Source organism: Trachinotus anak, unplaced genomic scaffold, assembly GCF_046630095.1.
Source record: "Trachinotus anak isolate AG129_WGS33_773 ecotype Australia unplaced genomic scaffold, CSIRO_AGI_Tana_v1 ptg000032l, whole genome shotgun sequence".
Classification (NCBI taxonomy): Eukaryota; Metazoa; Chordata; class Actinopteri; order Carangiformes; family Carangidae; genus Trachinotus; species Trachinotus anak.
In genome coordinates, this window is record NW_027273883.1 from 19,029,544 (window position 1) to 19,054,463 (window position 24,920).

Here is a 24,920-nt window from a genome sequence, read left to right on the forward strand (position 1 = left end):
AGAGGAGAGGGAACATCCAGCTTGTTATCAGCTCACAGTTCAAAAGCCAGCACCCATGTGGGGGTGCATTAGTTCCCATGGCTTGAGTAGCTTGCACATCTGGGAAAGCTCCATTAATGCTGAATGATATATACAGGTTTTGGAGCAACATATGCAGCCATCCAGACAATGTCTTTTTCAGAAAAGGCCTTTCATATTTCAGCAAGACAATGCCAGACCACATTCTGCGCATATTACAACAGCATGGCTCCGTAGTAGAGGAGCTCCAATGCTAAACTGGCCTGACTGCAGTCCAGACCTCATGAAATCATGGCACATCACGAAAATAAAAATACGACAAAGGAGACCCCGAACTGTTGAGCAGTTGAACTCCTATATCAGGCAATAATAGTACAACATTTCACTTTCAAAACTCCAGCAACTGATCTCCTCAGTTCAGAGGGTTTACAGAGTGTTGTTAAAAGAAGAGGTGATGCACAGTGGTAAACGTGCCCTGCAGTTTTTTGAAACGTGTTTCTGGCATCAAATTCAAATTGAGCATATAACCATGCTCATAGAACCATGCTTAGCCTTGGACAGTAGTTCCCAAACTTTCTGGCTTGTGACCTAAAATGAAGAAAAAATTATCGTTGTCCCATTCCCAAGAATAAAAAAATCCTTTCCTAATTAGTCTAACAGTTTAGAAATAATGTGTTTCCCCGTCATCCAGTCATCCAGTCCTGTTTCCCACAGAAAGTGAAGAAAAAAAATCAATTAAATTCAGTGACAGCAATGACTAACCACTCAAGGTCCACCTTAAAATACAAGGTGACCGTTCAGAAGGGCCCATAATTATCTTTAGATTAACCAGACAGGAACTGGGGTCTGAAATCTGATTAAATTAAACTAATTAAACATACCAAAAACAGATTAAATGATAGCACAGGTAATAATACTCCTGCTGTAGGGAATTAATCTCCATATTACTATAACTCATATGACACTGCAGCTGTTATATAAACAGTATCTAATATATGGAACATTAAAATGTTCCATATTCAATTAAGCCATAACATTATTAGATCACATTAAATAAAATACTGAACAATAGCAAAGCAATTGCAAAGTATACGATTGAAATTAATGATAAAAATAATTCTAAAATTTTGATCGTCATTAATAACAACTGAAATTTTGGACAGTTTAATTTAATTTGGAAAGTTATATGAATCATACATTTATAACGACTATACAAAAAAGAAAAAAAAACAACAACAACAACAAAAAAAAAGTAACATGCAGATAATGAGTTTAATTTAAATAAAAGATAAATTATATCACAACCACACCTTACCTTAGCTACATGTGGCATGGCCAGCTGTTCAAAAGCACTCTGAATCTTAGCCCGCACTCTGGTGTTCTCACTCAACATTAACTGCAGAGGAAAAATATTCAAACATATTGTTTATTCATTTACAATCGTGTTAAAATGAATTGCATAGTGGAGAATACTCTAGGTACAACTGAAACTACCTTCTTAGCATATGTTCTTATGTCCTTTTGTACAACTCATATGACATATGTGTCTCCTATAATAATACTATATCAACATATTCTGATGTGAAAGAGTACCCCAGGGCTCTGTTTTTGGCACTCTGCTTTTGTCTCTTTATATTTCACCTCTTGGCCAAATTATTTGTAGTCATAGAATTAATTTCCTCTGTTACACTGATAATCCATGTTGTCCTGCTCACAAGATCATTGTAAACTTTCTGAAAACCACTGCCTAATTGTAACTTATTCTCTTAAGCACATAAGAGCCCAGGCTGTGTGCCTCTCTGTCTTCTTCTTGTCCCTCCCTCCCTCTCTCTCCCCCAGTCTGTCTCTCTCTCCTTTACATTGTATGTATTTGAAAATGTGTATGATTGTAATATCCACCTGTAATCTGTTGTAATTTTTTTTTAGGGTGTCCTGTTTCTGCTGCAGCAGAGCAGCAAAGGGTGGAATCTCCAAATTCATCCTCGACATGCAGTTCGTCTCTCTGATCTGGGTCAGAATCTCAGGGTCAAAGTTGACAAACAGCTCCCCTGTCTCTGGAGATCTGACCAAGAGAGAGGCCTGCAGGCCCACACGGGCATGCTCCATCTGGGTAGGATGTATCAAAGGTGTAGTCATGTGGGTTGTGAGAGAAGGAAAGTGAGATTGAGGGCAGTAGGAGTGATTAACATTAACATTAACATGTGCATGTTGTACATGATGAGACCATAAATCATGTGTTCTCTCTCTCTTTACCTTTTTCATCCAGTTATGATGGTAAAGCATCTCAAACTCCAACAGGACCCTTGCTACCCTGTTAAAGTTCCTGATAATCCTCTTGGCCTCTGGTGTGGAAAGAACTCCAGGATGCTACACAGGAATAAAATGGTACTGTATAACTTAAAAGGAATGAACTGACAATAATACTGTAAATCAAGGCAGACAAACAGTGTCTAGGCAAAAGGTTTTATTGTAGAGAGGCACAAATCTATTATTACCTGTTGAAAGAGATCCATAGGACCCTGGATCCTGCTGTACAACTGCCGAGCCCACATGATCCGGCCTGCCACTGGGGGCAAGTCCCGGTCAATGGGGGGGTCCAGTTTCTGTTTCATGTAGGTTCGGGAGACCATTTCAATATCCCGGCCATAATTCTGCAGGATGCGCTGATACTTCTCATCAATTCCAAGGTCTGGGATGCCTAGTCTGTTTTTTGTCAGTTTGAAAATACAAGCAGTTGCATTTCATCAGAATTCAAAATTAGACAACCAGTATCAGAAGGTGTGAATGCAGTAAACTGTGATATGGTATTCCAGCAATTACATATTTAATTTAGTTTTTTAAGGTCAAGGTCTACCAGAGTCACTTGGAAAGGCCATTCTTGTCATGACTTTCACTTGTTATAGCAGGAAACACGTAGGCTTAACCAGGTTCCCATTCTTTTCTAGAAATAATTTTCCAGGACATTTGAACTGAAATCATGCCATACACCAATATGTTCCCACCAGTACTTATCTACGAAATCATACCTTTTTTATGTTTAATTAATTTTTGATTTTTTAAAATTGATTTTAAATAACTTTAATTTTTTTTTTTTTTTATTGTTTACCTGGACAGTGCAGTATTGAGTTTGAAGTGACGGAGACAAAGATGCTAGCAAAGTGAAAAATGCCGTTACCACCGGTCTTTGACTAACATAGAGTTGGGTTCCCATTCATTGTATTGACCCCAGGTTCTCATTCATTATTATCCAACTCAGCAATGAGCCAAAACATTCTGAAACCTTTGCTCCACCAGAGTTTAACCACAAACCTTAAACCTTTAGCTACAGGCAAAACAAGCTGGCAAGCACGTTAGCTTCAGCAACTGAACCAAACATGCTAACCCAAAACAACTTGGGAAGAATTTGTTAATCTAAAAACCTAATAAAAACTACCACTGTTTAGGAGCCAGTAGTGACTTACATATATCTATGTAACTTTGATTTGTCAGAGTTTCAGCCACTTCAGTTGTAAATTATCCTAGCTGCACATATGTAATGTGACTTTGGGGTGTTTTCACAGCATTGCCAAACAAAACCGTTCGCACCCTATTAAAAATACTGTTGTCCATAAATTACAATCATTTAAACGTCAGGGTGATCCTAAATATAACTTTGCCTGAAAATAGGAGAATGTTGAAATCATTTACCAGGCCAAAACAACATTTTTCTAAGACATTTTAATGTATCTCTCATTTTCCATATGACTTCCATGACTGGAAAACCTGTCAACTGTTTTCCAGGCGCATGGGACCCCTGTTAACTAAGAACATGGACAATGACAGTATTCCATTTAGATAGGCCAGTAAATCAGGTCAGTGAACCCATATGCACGAAAAAAGAACCACGAAACTGGTAAACCTGTTGGAATTCAGCATTGTTATTAGTTACACCTGTATTTAATGAGGCAAAGGTCCACAGTGAGAAAGGTCTTTTCAGAGTTCTGCTATTTAATTAGGGGCTGGTTTCAAACTGAGATGCCAGATGAATGCATTTATCTGTTCCCAATTAGCAGATAGAAATACCCGTTTAGGTGAATATGCATGGGATGAGAAATAGTGCAAAAGAGTGGGTTACCTTTCAAATTTCTTCAGGACATTTAGAGCTCTTTCTGTATTCTGAATTTTTTCAAAGGTGTTATCCATGAAGCTCTTCAGCTGATTCTGGACGCACAAAGACCAACAACAACATTTACAAAATGACAGACTAACAAGATCAGGCACTGGTGTTTTCATTTACCTGATTAGACATTTTCTCAGTGCACTGAGTAGATGTTTACACACTGAGCTCGATTAACCTCCCTATTAGTTTAGATGTACTTGTTAAGGCAGAGCAATTTGCACCTTTATGATTCCCACTTGCATATGGACTTTGGTGGTCCCATGTTACAAGTGTCTAATCAGACACAACAACAGAAAACATATGATGTGAAGGCCCATTAATTTTTACAGTACAATATAGAGAAAACAATTTCATTTGTCTGTATTATTTTACTTACATGGAGCTCAGAGGTGCTTTTGCAGAATTCCTCATAGTCAACATCAAAGTCAGTTCTTCTCTGGTCTAGGAAACTGTAATGTTTTTTCTTCATGATCAGCACAATGGCCTATCACACACACAAAAACAAACATACAAACGTGTGAGCATGCATGCCACATACAAGTTTTATTGTTAAACATTCATCAGTGCTAAATCAAAAGTTGTACAGCCTCCCAAAAGTCAGCCTCACTACCACTGTTCAATCTTCAATCCCATTCTTTGACCAAGTGCATTTCCTGGGCTTTAGGATGACATCACACTGATGTTGGCAACACATTGGGAGACAATCAAGGTTTTATAATAGCAAAGGACAAACAGAGTGCATAATAATAGAGAGAGAGAGTAACACAGAATCTTAAACCGTACCATAAATTATGCATATGAAGCAGTACTAACTGCTGTACTAAAAGTTGTAGAAAAGGAGAGGTGTGTCATCTATTTTAACGCAGCTCTGTTTTTTTACTTGGGTTATGAAAAGACTGAGTGAATTACAGTAGCTAAACTGGGCAGCATGAAAAACATTTACTTGGAAATGTTTGCCGGGGAAAATAACTGAACAACACAAAACAATGGAGCAACTCTGTTCATGTTCCAGGCAGTTAGTATTGTCATGTTGTTATTACATGATATATGGTGGTATGTGGTAAAAATTTCATGTCTGTGAAATTTACCACTGCATGCAGTAAACTATGAAAATAAGCCATGCATTACTAAAAGTTGAAGACATTACCTCCCATTTCCCCTGCATTTCTGCAGTCTGCACATCCAAGGAAGGTAAAACAAACAGATAGCTGACATCAATATACTCCCATAGGAAAACATCTGAACACCAATTAGACAAAGTGATGCAATTCAAGAAATCAAGTGTTATTTTCTATGACCTAAGGCAGTAAAATCTGATTTTGTAAACATAAACAACTATTTCCCACATATACTTTACTCTCCTGAGCTGCACTGCCATTTTTGCAATTAATGTCTTCCATATCTCAACATATATAAATGCTTCATTAACATATGTCTTCCTAGTCATCTATATCTGTCCTTCATTACTTTATATGTATGTAAGAAATTCAATTAATGTATTCATTAATCAATGAAAAAGTCATTTTCAGTGAAAGTCTACAGTAAATCAACATTTTGCACATTATTTGTTTGTATAAGTTGTACAAGAGATGTCAAACATGTTCTCTTCATTGCTGTAGCGGCCTTACATCTTTCATCCACTGACATATTCCAATATCAATGACTTGCATAAGAAATACAGGCTCAGCTGGCTAGCACTGTCATTTCATCAGTTAATGGAATAGCCCTCTTTGTAATTTAAATTGTCTCAACAATCTGATCTAAGAATATACCCACTTGAAACTTGGTGGCCATGGTCTCCAGTCCTTCTATCTTAGAGTCCTGCAGGGCAGAGTAGGTCGAAAATGTGTTGAACATTTCCAGGATCTTGTTGAGTCGTCGCTGGAATGTGTCGAACTTCCCAAAAATGTACATCTCACTGAAGTCAAACTGTCTCTCTGAGGGCGTCTGTTCCAGCTTCTGCTTGGTTTTATGGAAACACCGCTGGTATTCCTGGAGGACGCAGTTTGACATGTAACAAAACTGGTCATTTTCATTTTCATCCGTCCATCAAATCATAGATGTAGTTGTTGGTTAAAGAGTAACTTTGTTTCCTTCCTTATCATTTCAAATTTCTTGGCAATGACAAATGTTGTTACAAACATGGTCAAATGAACATATATTTTTTTTAATTAATACACACGGTGAAAAGAAACCACATTTGATGAGAATATAAACACAGAAAAACTATTGGATAAATGATTTGCATTATCAATGACATATTCTATCAAAAAGCAGAATCCATTACCTGGTTTAGGTGGATAGCAGCTTTGATTTTGTCAGCAACAACTTGCTGGGGCTGGTCCCATATTGAATTAGAGCCATTATTAGTGATGTAGGCCTTGCAGGCTGTGATCATCTGGTTTGTCACCTAGAGACAGTGATGGTTATGGTGAAATGAGGATATCAACATTTAAATTCCTCATGGAATCAAACAACTTCAGACTACACATGTAGCTACAGTAGCTAAATATTAGTGCACATATTATCATGAGCAAGGATGTCAAAAGGTCGAAGGGGAAATTTTCTTTGATATGGTCATATGGTCAGTGAAACATTCAGATGTTTATATTCTGTTCATATCAATCAACCCAGTTGTTTGTACACTGGATATTAGAAATGGAAATGTTAGTTACCCCTTTGTGCATAATTCTTGCTTTTCAGTCTGGGTTAATGTGACTGTGACCTTAGTAAGCAAAAATTAGTGATGTCATTTCTTTTCATTCATCCATAAAAACATGGAAATTACAGAACCCAGGGGATCAAATGAAAACAATATCCAGACTGTAGGCAGGCAGCTTTGCTGAATCCCATTGTTGGTTACAATATAATCCTCTTTATCATTGTTGCATTGTGTGGAATATAAACCTCTCATACCTTAACAAAAAGTGATGTAATCTTTTCTGATGTGTTGTAATAGCGAGAAATACTGTGAATCATCCTGATGGCATTAATCAACCCTGGGATTGCATCCACCATCGACACCTGGGGTGAAACAGAAATTATGGCTTGCTTATGCAATAACATGCACTTGCACACATTTAACACTATGTGTTTAACATGGAAACAGTGCATTTGGTTTGCTTTTAATGCAGCAGACCACTTCAAGCTGTTTAAGTATTTTTTCTTACAGGGTCACTGTTGTAAAGAGGGTCACAAAACTTCTCCAGGCTGTAGAGGTATTTGACATTGTCTTTGGCCTCGTTGGCTGCATCAGTGATCCTTGCGTCCAGCTCCCGCCATGACTAGACAGAACAAACAAGTCATATAATGGATAAAGGGCATTCTAGGAGAACCCAGTGTCCTATGAAGCAGCAAAGAAGAAAGAAAGAAATGATGTGGTAAATACAGTATAGTCACTAAAACCTAGTGGTGATTGACATTCAAATCTGACCTTTATAAGTTTAGATTTTGCCATCAGGAGCACACCCAGTACAGCTTTGACATCAGGGCTCTTAAGCTGGTCCAGGAGGTAGTTGAAGCGGGACATTCGTCTCTTCCAGTGGTCCAGCTCAGCCCGAGGGCCAAGGTCATCAGCTTCCTTTCTCAGCTGGTCACTCTCAGCTAGAACCTGTAGCATAGAGATACTTCATGACCACACACTGTTTAACTGTCATTCCTGCAGTTTATCCTTTACTTACCCTGAATTTCACATATTACATTTGGTCATTTTATTGTGGTAGTGCTATCCCTCCCCAACAGGTCTTGAATTAATTTGGATAAATCAATGTTTGAGTTGTGAAAAATAATTATAAAAAACATGAAATGTGTCAAAATGAATGTAACCTGTACAGTTTCTTGTGATATATGGCACAATCAAAGAAGTTTAAAGCATTCATTGGATCAGATAAATGTGGTTGCAGGCTACTCTGTGCAACACTGAAGAGTTTGAGGAAAACTCCTTACCTGTTAACAAACATGTCTCACCTGTTCTATCTGTTTGATCCAGACTTTCATGCAGGCCTCTATCTTTTCTGTGGTCTCTGTGCTGCTGGCAGCTGCCAAGTAGTCTGATGGGCCTTTCAGCACCCTCAGGTCAAAAGTGTCACACTCTTTCAAGGTAACCTGGAGGCAAACCATGACATGGTTTATTTTAGCTGCAGTGTTTATTATTTATTTTGTTTATGCATATGGGTGTTCACAATTATCTGAAAAAAAAGTAATTAAAAGAAGATGCTGTGGTTACATTTTAGAAGTGCAAGTCTGGCCAGGTTTTGGTGCTTTAATCTTTAAGTATCTTACTGTTTTAATGAAACAATGCTCTAATGAATATGGTTCATAGCTGTTCAAACAACCCTTATTTCTCTATATTAATCCAAATCACTGTGTGTTTTCCTATGTTTTTGCTTAGTTACACATATATTAGCAAAGTTGTGATATCTGGTAAATACAAAATATTTAAATGACTCAAACTTATTCTTGAACAGTGTCTGCCCCCTGCCTTTTCTTGCAGACTCTCCTGTGCTCCAGCCAAAACGGACACGAAATTTTCCAATGATGATATGAACTCCTGTTTGACAGCCTGGGCTTGGGGACTGGCCAGCTCCCCCCAGCCATGGTTCATCTTCGTCAGCGTGGGAATGAAGATGTCAGAGAGCAACTGCTCCACGCTTTTTAACAGACCCACTTCTGTTGTGTCCAACATATTGAAATTTACATCCTAGAAAGATATAAGTGTAGACATCATTGCAAAAGAAAAAAATTAATACATTTTACTAAATCTAACATCTGACACTATGTAGAAGCTCCCTCAAGAACTACATTGTAAGTTAACTAAATGATGTTTGGCACTAGATATTTGATATCAAAATCAGACAGACGGTTTACACATTACTCTCCATACCAGCACAGCAGTAGATACCGCCCTAGGTTACAACAAGGGCAAAAAACTTTATCATTGCGTCTCAGCTTTTCAGAAAGAATGACAAAATTACATTCAGCAATGGGAGAAGGTGGAAAAGAAGATAACCCAGAGGGAGGCAACTGTGGCTAAGTTGTTGGCAAACCACTTGTGGATGTATTAAACTGCCCGATAAATCCACAGCAGACAGAAAAACTAGAAAATCCTACTGAAATTGTTGTTCACCGAGGAACCCTTTTCAGACATTCCCATTTAAGCTGGCCAGTGGTAGCCCTCTGGGAATGTTCTGTTGTTGTAACACATTAACACTCAATCATTTATAGCCTTGTGAGTTTCTGTCTTATTTTTGACATTTTGCTGTAATTACATCCTCATCTCAGATGCTTAGCCTAACCTAGGCATTTTCAGAGTGTGCAGAACTAATGCCAAATCCACCACAGAGGTAGAGAAATATGTGACATACCTTAAATATCTTGAATGAATTTATTTATCATGATTATTTTTGTTTTAATTTATCTTAATTGTTTTACCTAAATTAATGCAGTACTACATTTAGAATGCTCTTTTGCACTGAGGTGGGCAAGTATATGCAAGTGCTCTCTCTATTTTTCCCTCTCTCTCTCTCTCTCTGTCTCTCATACACACACTCACACACACACACATTAAAATTGTCCTGCTTCCCCCTCTTGCTGTGAATGTCTTGTAGCAAGCATGCCCTGTTATCGGTAGCAGTGATTAGCTTTACTGCTGACAGCAGGTGATCAGCTACAATCAATAACCACAACTGCCCGTGGTATCACAGTGCTACTGCTGACCCCCTATGGTCTTCACTGGCTCTGGGTGGAAAGAACCTATTTTAGTTACCGGACACCATTTATCACACGAATGGGCTCAAAGAGAAATCACTGTCAAAGGAGAAGGAATCAAATGTTCTTTGATCTCTGGAAACACAGTATTTGTCTGCCATTCAAAATTTACACTGAGAGAATTAGTCTGTTTGAATAACATTTAATATTACTAAACAGTGGAAATAATCTCATCTCTTCTTTTAACTTAATTTTTTTCTATCATTGGTCTTATTCCAATATGTGTCCAGTAGTAAAATATCTATAAAATAGATGCTATGATGGTCAAATTAATGTTTGTCCATAAAATCATTGTGCATCATCAGTTTTGCGTCATTAGTTTTGCTTTATTTCAAATTCCTTCAACCTTCACTTACCCTGAAAGAACATAACTTCATGCTTGTTTTTTCCAAAACACTATCGTATGACTCACTCTGTGTATGTTCTCAGAGGTGATTGCCTTAGAAGTGTCGGCTCTGGTGAAGAAGACACACACTCCTGTCAACGCCACATCCCTCCCGTCTGTCACAAACACTTTATATTTCTTGCTGCAACCAGGCTGCTGGGCAACAAGCTGGGAGGGCGCAGGAGCTGCTGCAGCTGCTGCTGCTGCTGCTAAAACAAAGAATTGGACACAGAAACAACACAAGGTATCAGCACAAGCAGCTTTGATTTCTCACTGTAAGCTTCATACTAAGGAGTTTGCTTTATGGTCATTGATTTTGGTCATCTTATCAATCACATCACTACCGTTATTCCCATCAGTGACAAAGATAATACTTGATGTGTTGCAGTCAATCAGATACACTCTACACCTTTCATTCATTTTTGATATGAGTGTACATTTTGTTTTTACCTGTTTCGACTGGCTCAGTGTCCTGATAGTAGAACATGAGATGTGGAAGACCCTCAACCACAAAGAATTGCTCCATACGGTCAATCTGAGAGAGATGAAAAGAAATCGTCCAGCACAATCAGACACAACAGTCTCCAAAACTGAGAGACATCATGTAGTTGTTGTAGCACTTACTGTAGATATGGTCAGTGCAACCACGACCAAACTCTAAACTAAAATAATTACCCTTAACCCAAATAAATAATTCCTGTCAAGTTCTTAACCCCACAAAACTGAAATAACATAAAATTGCTGTTGCAGAAATGTTTTATTAATAAAGTGATGTTTTACAAATGCTGACACACCTGTATGTTTTAGATTTAGGAATGCTAAGGTTTTCTACAAAAAGCAACCCAAAAATGACTGTATGGAAATTGGAAAGTACCTGATTCCCCTCCAGTATGGCATCTTCCACATCAGCTTTCTCAAGTCCCAGGCATGAAGCAACAATACTGAGGATGTAGTCATGTCTTCCATCCAGCTGGGCCCGCTTAGCTTCACGCTCCTCTTTCAACTTTTGCTGAACAGTACATGTACAGACAATTGTAGATAATTTATATTAGGATGTGGGTGTTGAGTTACTTTTAAATTAAATAAAAATGTAACGTAAGTCAATTTCCTTTTGATTGAGTCCTGAAATAGTTGTTTCTTAAAGAAAACTGAAATTCTGAACAAGTCAGGATCATCAACAAAAAAAATACAAAAAACAAAGCATAATGCAGTATTGTGTATTTTTTTTTCATTAGAAGCATGTGAGAAATTAAACCATATTTCACATACTTGGTATGTAGTGATGAGGCTGTTGGTAATGAAAGACGTCTGAAGGTCTTCTGTTCTACACTTTGGCTCAGACATCATTTAAATAACTATCCATTCAAAAAACCATGGTCATGTATTTTTCTATGACCATGCAGTAGAATATGTCAAAAAAATCTTCAGCATCTTCTTTACAATAACTCCACACAAATGATAAAAATGACAAAAGAAAATGACAGAAAACGTCCACCAGATATCAATATTCCTTCAGGGATTTCAAATGCGCATCTTCAGTTTCATCCTTCTACTTCTGATTGGTGCCCCATGTCTCTCCTATGACTCTTTTAGCAAATGCTACAAAATTCAGGTGTCTTAGACTGGATTTACCAGCACCACAGCCAGTTTACCACAGGCCATGGCTTGCATTTAGGGTGGTGGGACAGTAAAATCAACCACAATGGGTTGCCAGGTTGTGCTGATTAGTAACACAGGAAGAAGGTCAGCCAATAAATTACATGAAACCTGGTGTTGCATGGTGTGCCAGCTGCAGGGTGCATTTCAATTCTCTCATTTACCCTTCCCTTTGTCTGTCTGGAATTTAAACAGGGGATGACAGGAATAGTTCTTTGTGGCTTAAAATACTTTTTGCATTGACGTCACCATGGTCTGACCATCTTTTAAAAGGCTGTCTTCTACAACAAAGTAGGAAACATCCTACTGTGACTGGCAACCCAAAAATAGAACACTTGAGAGCTAGCTCTTTTTTATACCACTCTGTTTAGACAATTGTTAACAACTGGATTAAACTTTAACATTCAGAATGACATATTAAGTGATCAGGTTTCCATCATATTCTCCCCTTCTATCCCCTCTCTTCTGTGTGTCTTCAAGTACACATGCATGTGCCTATGCTTCATAAATCAGGGATTTTACTGTTCAGATAGAAAAGATGCCAAATCCAACAGATGAAATGGAAGATTAGAAAAACATGACACAATGGTCCTCCATTGTGCCATGCCAAGGAGGAACTGAATGCATGGGCAAAACCAGAAACATGAGAAAATAATTAAGAAAAACATAGCAAGAGGAGTGGAAAAATGGAGAGGGGTCAAAAATGAAAAGAAGAAAAATAGAGGGAGAAGAGAGATAGGACATGAAAGGAGAGCAAGAGGCAGGAGGCATGCACCTGGACAAAGAGAGAAGGGAGCATTCTATATTTACACTGCAAGTCTGGATGGTTAAGAGTCAAGGTATTGATTCTTGTTAGTTAGAGCCTTGGGGGCTGGTCCTGTGAAGCCAGAGTGAGGTGGAGCATAACAACAACCCCACAAGCTGTGTGTGTCAACACGGTTAGTAAGAGCAGCAACACATTAGCCAGTCAGTAACTTTAACAGAGATCAGACAGTAACCTGGCATGCAAGTTTGTTTGGCGAAACAAGAGCCCAAATAGTGTCCACCTGCCCTGAACCTGCATCATCCACACAATCTGCAGAATTATTAACTTTTTCAAAAACATTTGCCAAGCGCTAACAAACCTCTCTCAGGAACAGTGACTGCAAGTCACGGGTCAACAGACAACAGGACGGTTGCTAAGTGCAATAGAAATGAAGGCCTGACACACAGTTCTGTCGCTTCATACATATTTTTTACCTGTACTTTGAAACCACTCTTTTATATTTCACTCTTTTCAAATATTTGAAGCAAACATGAGAACAGACAGAGATCTTTTGTAACCACCCAAGAGGACAAATAAGTTTGAAGAAACCACTTCAGAACCCTAGCAATGAATCACACCAACCTTGTTAAAGTCTCTGGAGATACGCATACACATTATACAGACACAGACGCTCACATCACAGGTCGACCATGAAAAAAGCAAGCCAACAGTTGCTGGGCGACGAGCCATTTCACACCTTCTCTGTCTTTATTCCAAATTGGGCTAACAGCCAACCCAGTCTTCAGCCCAGGGACAAACAATACTGACACAATGCACTGTGGTGCACAATATACAAACAAGCAGACAAGTCACAGCTGAATACAAAACATAAACACACAAAATGCAATAGCCAACAACAGGCTCCAACAATGACAGACTGGAATACACATATCCATATTTAGTTATTCCCATAACACAGACACGGAAGCCAGCACTGACAGACCCATGTAATAACAGCGACATCATTAATAGCTTCCAAAAGCAAACAAAGCCCCATCCTGAGATAAGCTATGTCGAGACTGACAATCCCTGTAATAAACAAACGGCGGCTTTTGGAATTAAAGAGAAAACAGCTGTGACAAAAACTGCGCAGCAGGACAGTTTGGCAGGAATATAGTCTGATTATTTATCTAATATTTTAAAAAGCTAAGCAAAATGTTTTCAGTGCCTTGCCAAACCTCAAATAAACACAGATAATGATTTAGTCAATTTTAATCCACATCTTCCTGGGGATAGAAATGACATGCACTGTCAAAGTCACAACAGTGGATGTGGAAAAAGTTTTGCAGCTAATTTTGCCTATTTAATTTACAATCACACTATGGTTAATGGCAGACTCCATCAGAAGTTGGTATAATACACAAGAATTATGTGGATGGATAAACTGAAATGGGAGGAAAACCTCACGTCACCACAACAAACAACAACAACAGTGCTGCATGATTTCTCTTACCTGAACGACCTTGGAAACTGTTAGTTTCCAGAGCTGCTTTCTAAACGCCATGACAGTTCCTCGCCTCTCTGACTCAGACCCTTCTATATCTTCTCTGTAACCTGCTATCACTTTCTCATCTACATGTACAGACGAAAGCCGTATACGCTCGCCCTCAGAGAGATTAGCCCTATCAAGTTGTCAGCGGTGACCACCCAGCCAGTGGAGTCTGAAGCTATACCTGCTTTATGCTTAATGGCCATTCCTATCAACAGAGTATCACCGTGCCTCAGGTATCACTGCTCTAACAGACTAAGGTAGCAAGTTGGAGCAAAGCTGTGAATTTTCACTTTAACATAACTGCAAGTGACAAACTAGTGCAAGCAAGTGCTTAAAGGCAGGTTCTGTGTTGGGGTCATGAACACCCACTATGCAAATACTGTAGTTAAATTTGGGAATATTTCAAGAGTCTTTAACACATACCGTATCTACAAAATCAAGTTACAGACGAACTGTCAAACCTTGAGGCCAAAACAACCATGCAGTGTGTGTTGCTCAATTATATTGAACTTCATATGATCAAAGTTTCAGATTTAGATGTGTATTAGCAGCAGGAAAATGATAAAGCCTCACCATTTCACCCTGTTTAGTACACATATTCTGTGATCTCTCAATTTTTTGTGTTAAAATTCTGTTTGGATGGTGACAGACAAGTTAAAATACAAATTTAACTCAGCAACGTCACTTACATTTTAATTGAGCTAAATGTTGTGTCAAATTCATAATTCATGGACATGTTTTTTCAGAGCTGCAGGAACTGTTGAATACAGAAAACAAGTCTGATGTTATTTCTATCTATAAACTTACACTTTAGAGATCTATATATATGTAAACAATGGTTTCAAATATTTTCTCTCTGGTAGTCTGCTGCATGAAACACTGTATATTCAGTAAAAATTGGGCTTTCTCCCACAAAGATGAAATCAGTCATTACTGCTTGCTGTGACCAGCCTGCGTACCTTGGAGTACAGTAAAACATTTTCAGATAGGCTTTGACACATATATAAGAGCTGATTTTCTAAGCTTTCCCTCACTTTTGCCTTCTTGAGCCTTTGTGCCAACCATTTTGATCCAAACATATTAGCTGTATACTGAATCCTGACACATTAATGATGAATTACATTTGGCCAATGCAGTTTGTGGAGAAGCCAAGCTGCCTGTAACTTCAGAACTCTTGGGTCACCTTACCTTGTTTTGATAGTCTGGTTTAAAATGCAGCATCGTCAGCAGCAGCCTTTCACAGTGACACTTCTTTTCAAGTCATTTCACCTTCTTAATTAGCTTTGCATTTCACGACATTAGAGAATTACAGCGTCCAACAAAGAAGACAAGACAGAGAACAAGTGGCTTTGCTATAGTATGTGAGCAATCAGCCTTCTTATTTGCCATGTGAGAAAGGTTACTGCCCTGAAATTATGAGAGTGTTGCTCCTGAAGGGGGACTGCTAACTAGATAATGCGGTGTTGGATGACCACCTGTCAGCGAGGTAATTATCAAGGCCCTGCTCTCACCTTACAAGTCTATTACAACAATGGGTTGGAGAGACAGGAATAAGGGTGAGCGTGGGGGTTGAAAAGTTGTTTATATGTTGGAATACAGAATCAGCGGGTAATATGTTCAGACATAAAAACATAGACAGAGATAAAGAGATAGCTACACAGATGCAAACACAAACACGCAAAATATGCTGTGTGTAAGTGCTGTAATAAATAAAATAAAAAAACCCTCAACAAGACAGTCGTCACCCTCTTAAAGGGCAACATGTTTCTCACAGTGAAACACCTCTGTGATTATAGTATGTATTGCCACTGTATGTTAACTGACTGAAACTACTCATATAATGACTGCAGCAACAGCTTCAAAAGACAGCTACAGTCAGAATATAATGGTGACATTTGACAGGCATTAGCATCATCTTGCTTTTATCCCATCATGGTCTAAGTATTACGTAACATTTCGTAACGGCCCCCTGATTTATTTTTGCTGTATAATATCTCACTTTTTTCTTGTAAATAATAAAATGTATGTTTAAAAAAAAAAAAAAAACTTTAAGCAAGAATAAAGTAAGACTTGGTGCTTATTGATGCTTATTACAAAAAACAGTTGTGCACCTGTAACATGGGGTCAACACATAAACAGTACATATGCACAGACACAATATTTAACTTGATAACGTGCATAGTGGGAAGTAGAGATGAAGCAAATGTTAAATCATACAACTAGCCAATCAACATTAATCAGCAACTATATTAATGATCAATCTTGTATTAGATCTTTAATAAAAATAAACATTTGCTGCTTTTCTATGACTGTACTGTATAATTGTATATTGAATCAAATTTGGTTTTGGACAAAACAAGCAATATAGAGAGGTCACCTCAGGCTTTTTTTTTTTTTTACATTTTATAGATTGAACAAATTATCAGAGGAAATCAATTGATAGATTAGTCTTGAATGAAAATAATTATTGGTTGAAGCTCCAGTGGGGAAACCCCGATCATTCACCCAGTGAACGCAACATACGCACTCAGCACACACACATACACAAACATAGACCCCCCACCAATTAATATTAAATTCCATTAGCTTTTCCTGTGGCATCCAGCAGATAAGAAGCACAGCTCTCTCCACATGGACCTGACTGATGGTTTGATATTGAAGGAATGATTGCCAAGCTTTGCATTTAAAAGCAGTTGGGTCATCAATTTTTCACTACGCCATGACTGATTTTCTATGTTCAACTGTCTGGTTGTGAGCTGCCATGAAACAGGAGAGTGACTGTAAATTATAAATGAAGGGGTGGTGAGATCTAAAAAAGACAGACACTGACGGAGGAAGGTCCACAGCTCTCTCCGAGGATGCTCACACTGACACGGACATGGAGAGCTTAAACACATCTGTTTTAAAACTACACTGGGTTGTAGCACAATATGTCTAAAAAGCTGAGACAGCTTTGAGGACTCGGAATTTGGACCTGTGCTGTTTTTTCTGCTTATTCACTTTTTTTGTCTGTTTGGCTCTACCCACTCCTGGGTGCAACTGCAAAGTTAAATCGTAGATAGATAGATGATCATTATGTGAGGTAATTTTACTTATCTCAGTCTGTTACCACACTAAAACAGAATGGTCATAAGGAAGACATACAGATACCATAGAAGTTCTCTAATGGTTTATTGATCCACACAGGGCAGGATTAGCTGTGCTAGTATGGGTCCATCCCATGCAGCAGGTAGTTCATACCAAGACTTGCCTTGTCACCTAACATGTCAAAAGCAGGCCGGTACATACTGTATCCATCCAAGATGACACAAATCTGCAGCTTTAAATTGCATCAGCAGATTATTCACTCACTAAAATCAGATGTGTAAAGGCTTTATGGAAAAGAATATGAATGATTATTTGTCTAGATAGACCAGGGTTACTTATGTATTTTTTCTTTAGACAGTTCACGTTCTCCTTACTAGTAATGGCTACAAATAATCCAAAAGCCACTGTAAAATTCCCAGTGAGTTTTTGTCGTCATATCACTGCTTGAGTGCCCATAAGAAATTTTTATGTGAATACACATTTTCTCTTTTATTTTGCATGAGTGAAATTGAATCAGACTATAAATTCTATTAAATAAATTACTCCACATATGTAGTTAATGGACTAACTCAATAAAGAATCATGTTGTTGTGGTGTCTAGTTACTGCAGTGTTGTTGATGATTTTTGGATAATAATTGAACATGTACATATCATAGTAGCCTATATAGTTCAATATTTATCTTTAAACTAGTATTTGCTCCAGAGTTATAATAAAGAATATTAGTATTAATAATGTAATATGTAATGAGCTATAAATACATGCCTATTTAAGTTTTAAAAAAATGAAATACGACATGTTAATTACTTCCATTTGGATCCTGACTTTTGTGATGGTAAAATGGGTGCCTCTGAACTGAGTGGGTCAAGTAAAGACCTACAAGTAAAAAAAAGTTGGATTTCCTGGTTTTAAATACATTTTTAAAAAAAACACACACAACCCTAACCACAGGCAGAAAAAAAATATTACTTGTAACAATATCCATTTCATAATAGAGCTGACACAGTTCCACATTAGTTAAGAGCACTAGATGTAAAACACAGGTGATCTAAAGTTGATTACAACTTATACTACGTCATTTCATCCAACATTACAGGAACTATGCAATGATTATACTACCATCTAGTGGACCAGGGCTCATAATACAACCAACACTTATTACAAAAGGTTTTGCTCCAGCTATTTTTAACTACTGCAGAGGTGCCACTGAGTCTAATAGTGTTGTGGTTCTCAGTGCAATTATCAGGAAGGCACAGGGGGTTGAAAATGAAGTGCAGATTAATTCCAGCATCCTCTCCTTTTTTTTTTTTTTTTACATAAGAGAGGAGGGAATTCTGATCTAAGGTGTCACTCTCTCAATTCATGATCCTACTTTGAGTTAGCAACATCAGCCTGTGTTAAATAACCACTTAATTATAATAATTAATAGTAATGTCTCTGAGATCAGTGTTAAATAAATGAATTCATTAATTGAAAAAAATATGGAGAACATCTCATCACCCAAGGTAATGGACGAACAAGTTGCATTTTGATCGATTTACCCACACATGCAGCCCCTTGCATGTCAACACATACTTTTTTCTAGCATTCCTACTTTTGTCTTGTTTTGAGGAAGAATTAAGAAATCTGATTTTTGAAAGACATAGCCTATATATTCAGTTGCCAATTTATCAGGCACAGCTAGCTTGAACTAATGCAATCTAATACAACAGTCCTGCAACAGATGCTTCCTCCACGAATGTTGTTCAGTTTTTATTGTCAAAGTGAGTTTGTGAGAGTGTCGAACTTTATTGTGTTATAGTGGCAGGTGTTTCCATCATTTTGTCCAGCCTATTTACACCAATGAGGGCAGGCTAAATAACAGTAAAAACCCTCTGTATAATGCAACGTAATTCAACAGCACCATAAATTATAGCACCACTCTAAAACTATTTCAACAAAATCCGAATATTATGACATTCACGGTGGGATGATTTACTGCAGCGCTGTTGCATCAGACTGCATTAGTTTCAGCTAGGCATACCTAATAAACTTGCAATTGAGTGAATGTGACTTTTTTTTCATTACAGTAAGACAAAATGCCAAAATAAAGTACATATGACGAAACAACAAAGATTAAAAAAAATATATACCTGTGCTTGCCGGAGTGAAGAAAGAAAGATCTGCATCTACATGTCTAATGACTCCAAACATGCCAGCTGAATGAATGCAAAAGTGCTCTTTACACAAAACAATTATAATAACCGTATGACAATGTGAGGATTAAGAACCAAACAAGAAACTCCCGTTAAAATATAATGGATTAATATTGTAGGCCTAATATCTAAAAGCAAGCTACTATAACTCACAAGTTTTTCCCTGGGCCACATAGACAAGAGCAGTCTGATAAAAAGACTCTTAGGCCTGAAGTTTGGTGTCTGCTATCCCCTTGATGGAGGAGGAGTTTGCCCTTACATTTGAAGAGTGCCATGTTATCACACAGGTATTGTTGGTATTTGGGATCAAACCTGCATCTCCTTGAGTGACTCCACTTGGACGGAAGGCTGCGAGGGTCTGTTCCTGTAGCTGACTTTGGCGAGCCGAGAGCTGAGGGACATGGCTCAAACATTGCTTCGCTGAAAAGCCTCCTCGATAACCAGCCGGTGAGTTTCCAGACTCCCCCGCACCGAGTGACTTCTCCGCTGTTTACTCAGCGGAAAAGCTTTCCCGAGATTTGTTTTCGTGGTTGGTCGGAGCCTTTCGCGAAACACGTTTTGACTGCGACGACCGTGTTGTTAGTGGTTTCCAAGGCAACGAGGCATCTGCAAAAGGGGCAAAGGGCCAGTGGGCGGGAAACGAAAGAAACGTAGACCTTTCATTGAATGGTTACTTTGTCACGTAAAATTGTTTGAAAATGCAATAACATACTGTAAGTGCATTAACAGTAAAAAAAAAAAAAAAAAAAAAAAAAAAGAAGTATAGATAGAAAGTTCATAGAGGACCAGTCACATCTGTCAGCTGTTAAAGCTGCATCGCCCATTCAGGCAGCTGCTTTTACACGGACTAAACAGTCACAACTTGCTAATAAACAAAGCTTAGTGTAATAGCAAAGGTGTATCTTTGTGAAACTTTATTATCTTTTGTGTTACAGTTTACAGCAGGTGCACCAGCGGTTCTGTAGAGAACCTTCACCTTTAGAGAGAGAACCTTCCTTAGAGAGCGTTCTTTAAAGATGGCTTTTGCTATAGACTGCAGCAGGGATGGCATGGACCAGCCCGCTGGCATCACCCTGGTTCCCCTGACAACAAAGGAGCAGGTGTGGCGGCTTCTCCAGCCTCTGAGTTAGAGGCTGCAGAAGAGGAGGGGAGAGCTATCAGAAACATTTATGGCTGTCAGTTCATGGTATACAATGTCCACTCGCTTGTGCATGTGGCATCAGAGGCCAGGGAATTTGGAGTCTGCAGAGACTGAAATGCCACGCCTGAAAAAAACAGCTACTCTGCAGGTTGCAAAGAGGCTCAGACACCACCAAAAACACAAAAAGCTGCCTGAGAAAAATAAACACCGTGACCATATGACAGCTTCATTGTCGATGGCACTGTGAGGTGAATGAGGAGACAAACAACAAAGATGATTGTCTACTGCAGCTGTGTTAAGGTAAGTTAACAATTTTCCCAGCTATAGGCTATGTGTCATGTGCTACATTAGCAAATGTCAAAATATCATTAGCGACATGAGTAGCTAACATTAGTTATAAATAAGGTTAATTTGAATTTATAAATAGTTTGTGGTAAATGATATGTTCAGCACTTTGTCGAGGTAAACAGTACTGAGGCGGGATTCTACATTGTTGGAGTGTGTTGTTATATCATGGTAAATATAGTGGTAAATATTTCAAAGAGGTCTACGTGATTTTTAGACATTTCTCCTCTTTACTGCACATGTTTGTTGTCAGTTCAAAGGAATAATAATAATCCTGAGTCTTCTTCAGTCAGAAAGGAGTGCCAAAAGGTGAAGATGTCCATGCAGTGCAGCAAGATGCAGGAGACTTTCAGTGCAAACAGGAGAAGAGATGAGACGAGCAGGTAGGGGACCCGATGAAACGGCCAAACAGCTGTCACTGGGAGTTTCTATACTCTCCCTATTTTCCTACTCTCCCGCTATCTCCCTCATTTTAATCAGGTAATTCTCTGCCCCTCTTTGCAGAACTCTTCTCATTCTGTTTAGTCTACATGTTTTTTTATTTCCTTCTTTCTCTCCTTGTCACGCTTTCTCTGCTTTATACCGTCAAACTGCAGAATTGTGTGTCCTGTCATAGAAAGAGGTAATGAATAACACAGTATTTAATTCATCGTTGTCATCTAAGTTAATTATCTCTCTTCTCCTACAGTATAGTGTGCCTGCCCTATGTGCATCCAATTAGTTTGCCAACTTATATCCCCTTTCCTCTTTACCTCTCTCCCCACACATTTCCTGTCTTTGCATTTGTACAGATGGGCATAAAGAGTGATTATAACATAAAAGTAAGGGAAAACTCAGGGGGAAAAAATATATATATATTAATTTAATTTGTAGTAAATAAGACAGCCTTATTAAGGAGAGCACTTGCAGCAAATTAGCCCGGAGACAGTTTATGCAGCAGCTGGCAGAGGAGCGGAGAGCTGAATTCATGGAGAGTAAAAGGGCAGCGTGGCAGTTGGCACAGTTTGTCAGAAGCAGAAGCAACCACCACAGCAGACACCAAAATGGAGGCAGTGCTAGGTTCGGAGAAGCTGCAATCAAAATAAAACACAACACCTGCTTCAAACCGGTGTGTGGAAATTGTGGGAAAAGAGATGTCACGTGTTGACTGTTAAGTTTACATAGCCAAGCACGCTAGGACATGTGAAGGTCAAACGCTTGGTGATGGTGTTTATATCTACTGACTGCACGGATCCTCTGGTTTCGCAAGGGATGTTTGTGATGAGCCTCAGGAAAACAGCAGTCATGAGATCGTTGGTCATCTCTGGTATAGAAGAGGAGCTATCACCTGAGGAGCCAGGTAAAGGCATCAACCTGGCTCCTCAGGGGTTGACACCAGACAGGGGTGACGTCCCTCAGGACAGAGGTAAGAAACTAGTGGAGGTTCACAGCATTTGTCAGGAGATTCTCTTGGAGCCAACTTGTACGGACATTCAAGCCATCATCACTGAAGGATTCAGATGCTGCAGCCTCACAAGGAAGGGTGTCTGACTTGAATAAGAAAGTGTTGCAGCCTTTTTGTTTCTGGCTTCAAGGGACTCTTCTGCAAGAACTTTTCCACTGTGTCTTCTGTAATGGCATTACAAAGACTGTAACCGAATAACATCCACTTTCCTCCTTAACTCAAGGATGACAAGGTCAGAAAGACGTCTGTCCTTTGAAAACATGGAAATTTGATATGTCTAGCCAGCCATGAGATGATCATACAGATGATCGATCAGTTCCTTCGAAAACTTCATGATCCCGCCTCTCGCCTCCCTCCCATCTCCTGCTTCAGACTCAACAGGAACTCTGAGTTTTTGTGATTTATTTGGTTGGCATCGGTGGTGATGGTTTCTGAGGCCAGAAATTCTCTCACCTTGTTAAAATTACCCTCATATTTAAAGCTGCTTTTCTCGCTGCATCCAGCAACATATTCTGAGCTATGATAATGCAGATCTTCTATTATAACTTCAACAATTTCAGATGCTGTATCCTCCAGATAGATGTGAGATGGGGCCCTCTTCTGCCTTGTCTGGACCATTTGACAAAAAATTCAATCACAGCTTTAGTGGCTGAGGGGATACAAATCTTTGATTTTGCATTGAAATGATTCACATTGCTCTGATTCCTCTATTTCAAGGATCCCTGCTGTTGACTAGGACCTTTTGTGTGGGGCAGGCTCGATTTTTGGACGCCAAAATTACTGCAGCTAACATGTTCCACTGCACTGCAGAGAATCTTTCAAAATATTTGTTTATTAGGGTGTGATGATGGTAAGGTTGTCCACCATGGATCCGGATTGGTCCATTGTTGACAATTCCTGTTTCACAAGACCTGTTTCACAAGACTGATTTGTTTGAAACTTACTGCAAGTGAATCGCAATGTTTGAATTCTCACTACGCTGTCACAGTGTGCCCTTGAAGTCACCAATCTGGAGTGTAACAAAAACGCGGTTCTTAAAAACCAGCTTACCATGGAGATGTCTGAATATATGACGTCAAGATGTGCGTCACATGGATTAAAGGCATTTCGTGTTTCTCTCTCTCTGTCACACACACAGATGCACACAACTGCACAGACAGCTCATCCCTCATGATTTAATGAACATAGCAATCAAGTAGCCTACAAATCAACTGTTCTTTTTGTTTATTTTATTGACTTATTTATTTTTTGACAAATAAGTGTCAGTAAATTTTCAAACTGACTAAAAATATTATCTCATATGATTACTAATTTATTATCCATTTCCCCAAATAAGTTAGTTAATAGTTAGCGGCTGCTAGTGTACTCAGACAGACATACTTAACATGTGCAGGTAGATACGCATTGTTCCTCTTAGTAAGATTAGTTTTAGTAGCTGAATTTATTTCTCTGTATTTGTCTCGTTTAAAATAAAATAACATGTATTTGGGTTGAGTGTATTTTTGCTGGTAGTTACTAATACTGTTACATGGAAGTTCTGTGAATTAAATCTTTTTTTGGGGTGGGGAGCAAAGACAATATAATAATAAAAACATTTTACTTTCTCCTGTAGGATAATCTTATGGGATTAGTTGCATTGGCTAATCATATGATAGTACTTTTGGTTCTTATCGTTCCATTGGATATGTCCCAATCCTGTAGGATTTTATCCTATATAATAGTTCAATATTATAGGATATGACCTATAGGATTAGTATAAATATCTGAAAGGGATATATATAGGATTTTACCCTATAGAATGATTTAAAGTGTTGGATTATATATCAGATTTATTCTATAGGATTATAGGATATATCCTCTAGGATTGTATATCCAGTTTTATCCAATGGGATTGTTTCCAAAATCAAATGGATTTTTTTATTGGAATTTTTATTGGGATTCTGTTGGAATCCTAAAGGACTTTTTGACAAGAGACTATTGGACACTTTCTGATCACAGCATTGTAAGATATAATAACTTAAGTGTATCTTTTCCCCAAACTGGGACTTTGACATTTCTGCTATCAACGTATCCCATGATATTACTGAAATGTCTCACCTCAAGTATGTTAATATTCGAAAAGCAATAGGATATGAGTTAACCAGGCAGGAAACTTTAAGATATCACTTATAGCCTTGTGTCAGATATTCAAAGATATGATTCAAATCTGATCAAAGTGACTATAGACAGCAACTCACTGTTTATGACTGGATCATCAATATACTGATGTTCAGCATCAGTGGATGAAAACTTTTAGATATAACTAATAATCATGTTTTGGATGTTCCTGGATTTGATTCAAAACTGATCAAAATGACTGTAAATATTCCTTAGTTTAGACCCATTCTCAGATTATATTGATTAGTGATACTGACTTTATGAAAATTTT

General features: G+C 38.3%; 2 protein-coding genes across 5 annotated transcripts in view; one reads left to right on the top strand and one right to left on the bottom strand.

The window, feature by feature from the left end:
- The window catches only part of dnah5 (dynein, axonemal, heavy chain 5), a 97,122-nt gene extending 76,685 nt beyond the window's left edge, over nt 1–20,437 (bottom strand). The window contains exons 1-18 of one of the 2 annotated variants that reach the window (XM_071469016.1): nt 19,875–20,437; nt 11,203–11,337; nt 10,779–10,863; nt 10,356–10,537; nt 8,658–8,876; nt 8,144–8,281; nt 7,611–7,787; nt 7,348–7,461; nt 7,094–7,201; nt 6,465–6,587; nt 5,954–6,169; nt 5,325–5,351; nt 4,554–4,661; nt 4,133–4,218; nt 2,514–2,721; nt 2,272–2,385; nt 1,918–2,124; nt 1,334–1,414 (exon numbers count right to left, since the gene is read on the bottom strand). In XM_071469016.1, coding sequence (XP_071325117.1) covers nt 1,334–1,414; nt 1,918–2,124; nt 2,272–2,385; nt 2,514–2,721; nt 4,133–4,218; nt 4,554–4,661; nt 5,325–5,351; nt 5,954–6,169; nt 6,465–6,587; nt 7,094–7,201; nt 7,348–7,461; nt 7,611–7,787; nt 8,144–8,281; nt 8,658–8,876; nt 10,356–10,537; nt 10,779–10,863; nt 11,203–11,337; nt 19,875–19,964 — 2,418 coding nt within the window. In that variant the 5' untranslated portion in view covers nt 19,965–20,437. The remainder of the gene's footprint in view (nt 1–1,333; nt 1,415–1,917; nt 2,125–2,271; nt 2,386–2,513; nt 2,722–4,132; nt 4,219–4,553; nt 4,662–5,324; nt 5,352–5,953; nt 6,170–6,464; nt 6,588–7,093; nt 7,202–7,347; nt 7,462–7,610; nt 7,788–8,143; nt 8,282–8,657; nt 8,877–10,355; nt 10,538–10,778; nt 10,864–11,202; nt 11,338–19,874) is intronic. The other variant, XM_071469015.1, reaches the window with a different exon arrangement.
- A 93-nt stretch (nt 20,438–20,530) lies between these two features.
- The window catches only part of triob (trio Rho guanine nucleotide exchange factor b), a 113,453-nt gene continuing 109,063 nt past the window's right edge, over nt 20,531–24,920 (top strand). Inside the window, exons 1-2 of one of the 3 annotated variants that reach the window (XR_011686654.1) lie at nt 20,531–21,003; nt 21,338–21,431. Coding sequence is in view for 2 of the 3 variants with exons in the window: in XM_071468892.1 (XP_071324993.1) it covers nt 21,419–21,431 (13 nt within the window). In the remaining variant the exon portion in view is untranslated. The remainder of the gene's footprint in view (nt 21,004–21,337; nt 21,432–24,920) is intronic. The other 2 variants (XM_071468892.1, XM_071468890.1) reach the window with 2 other exon arrangements.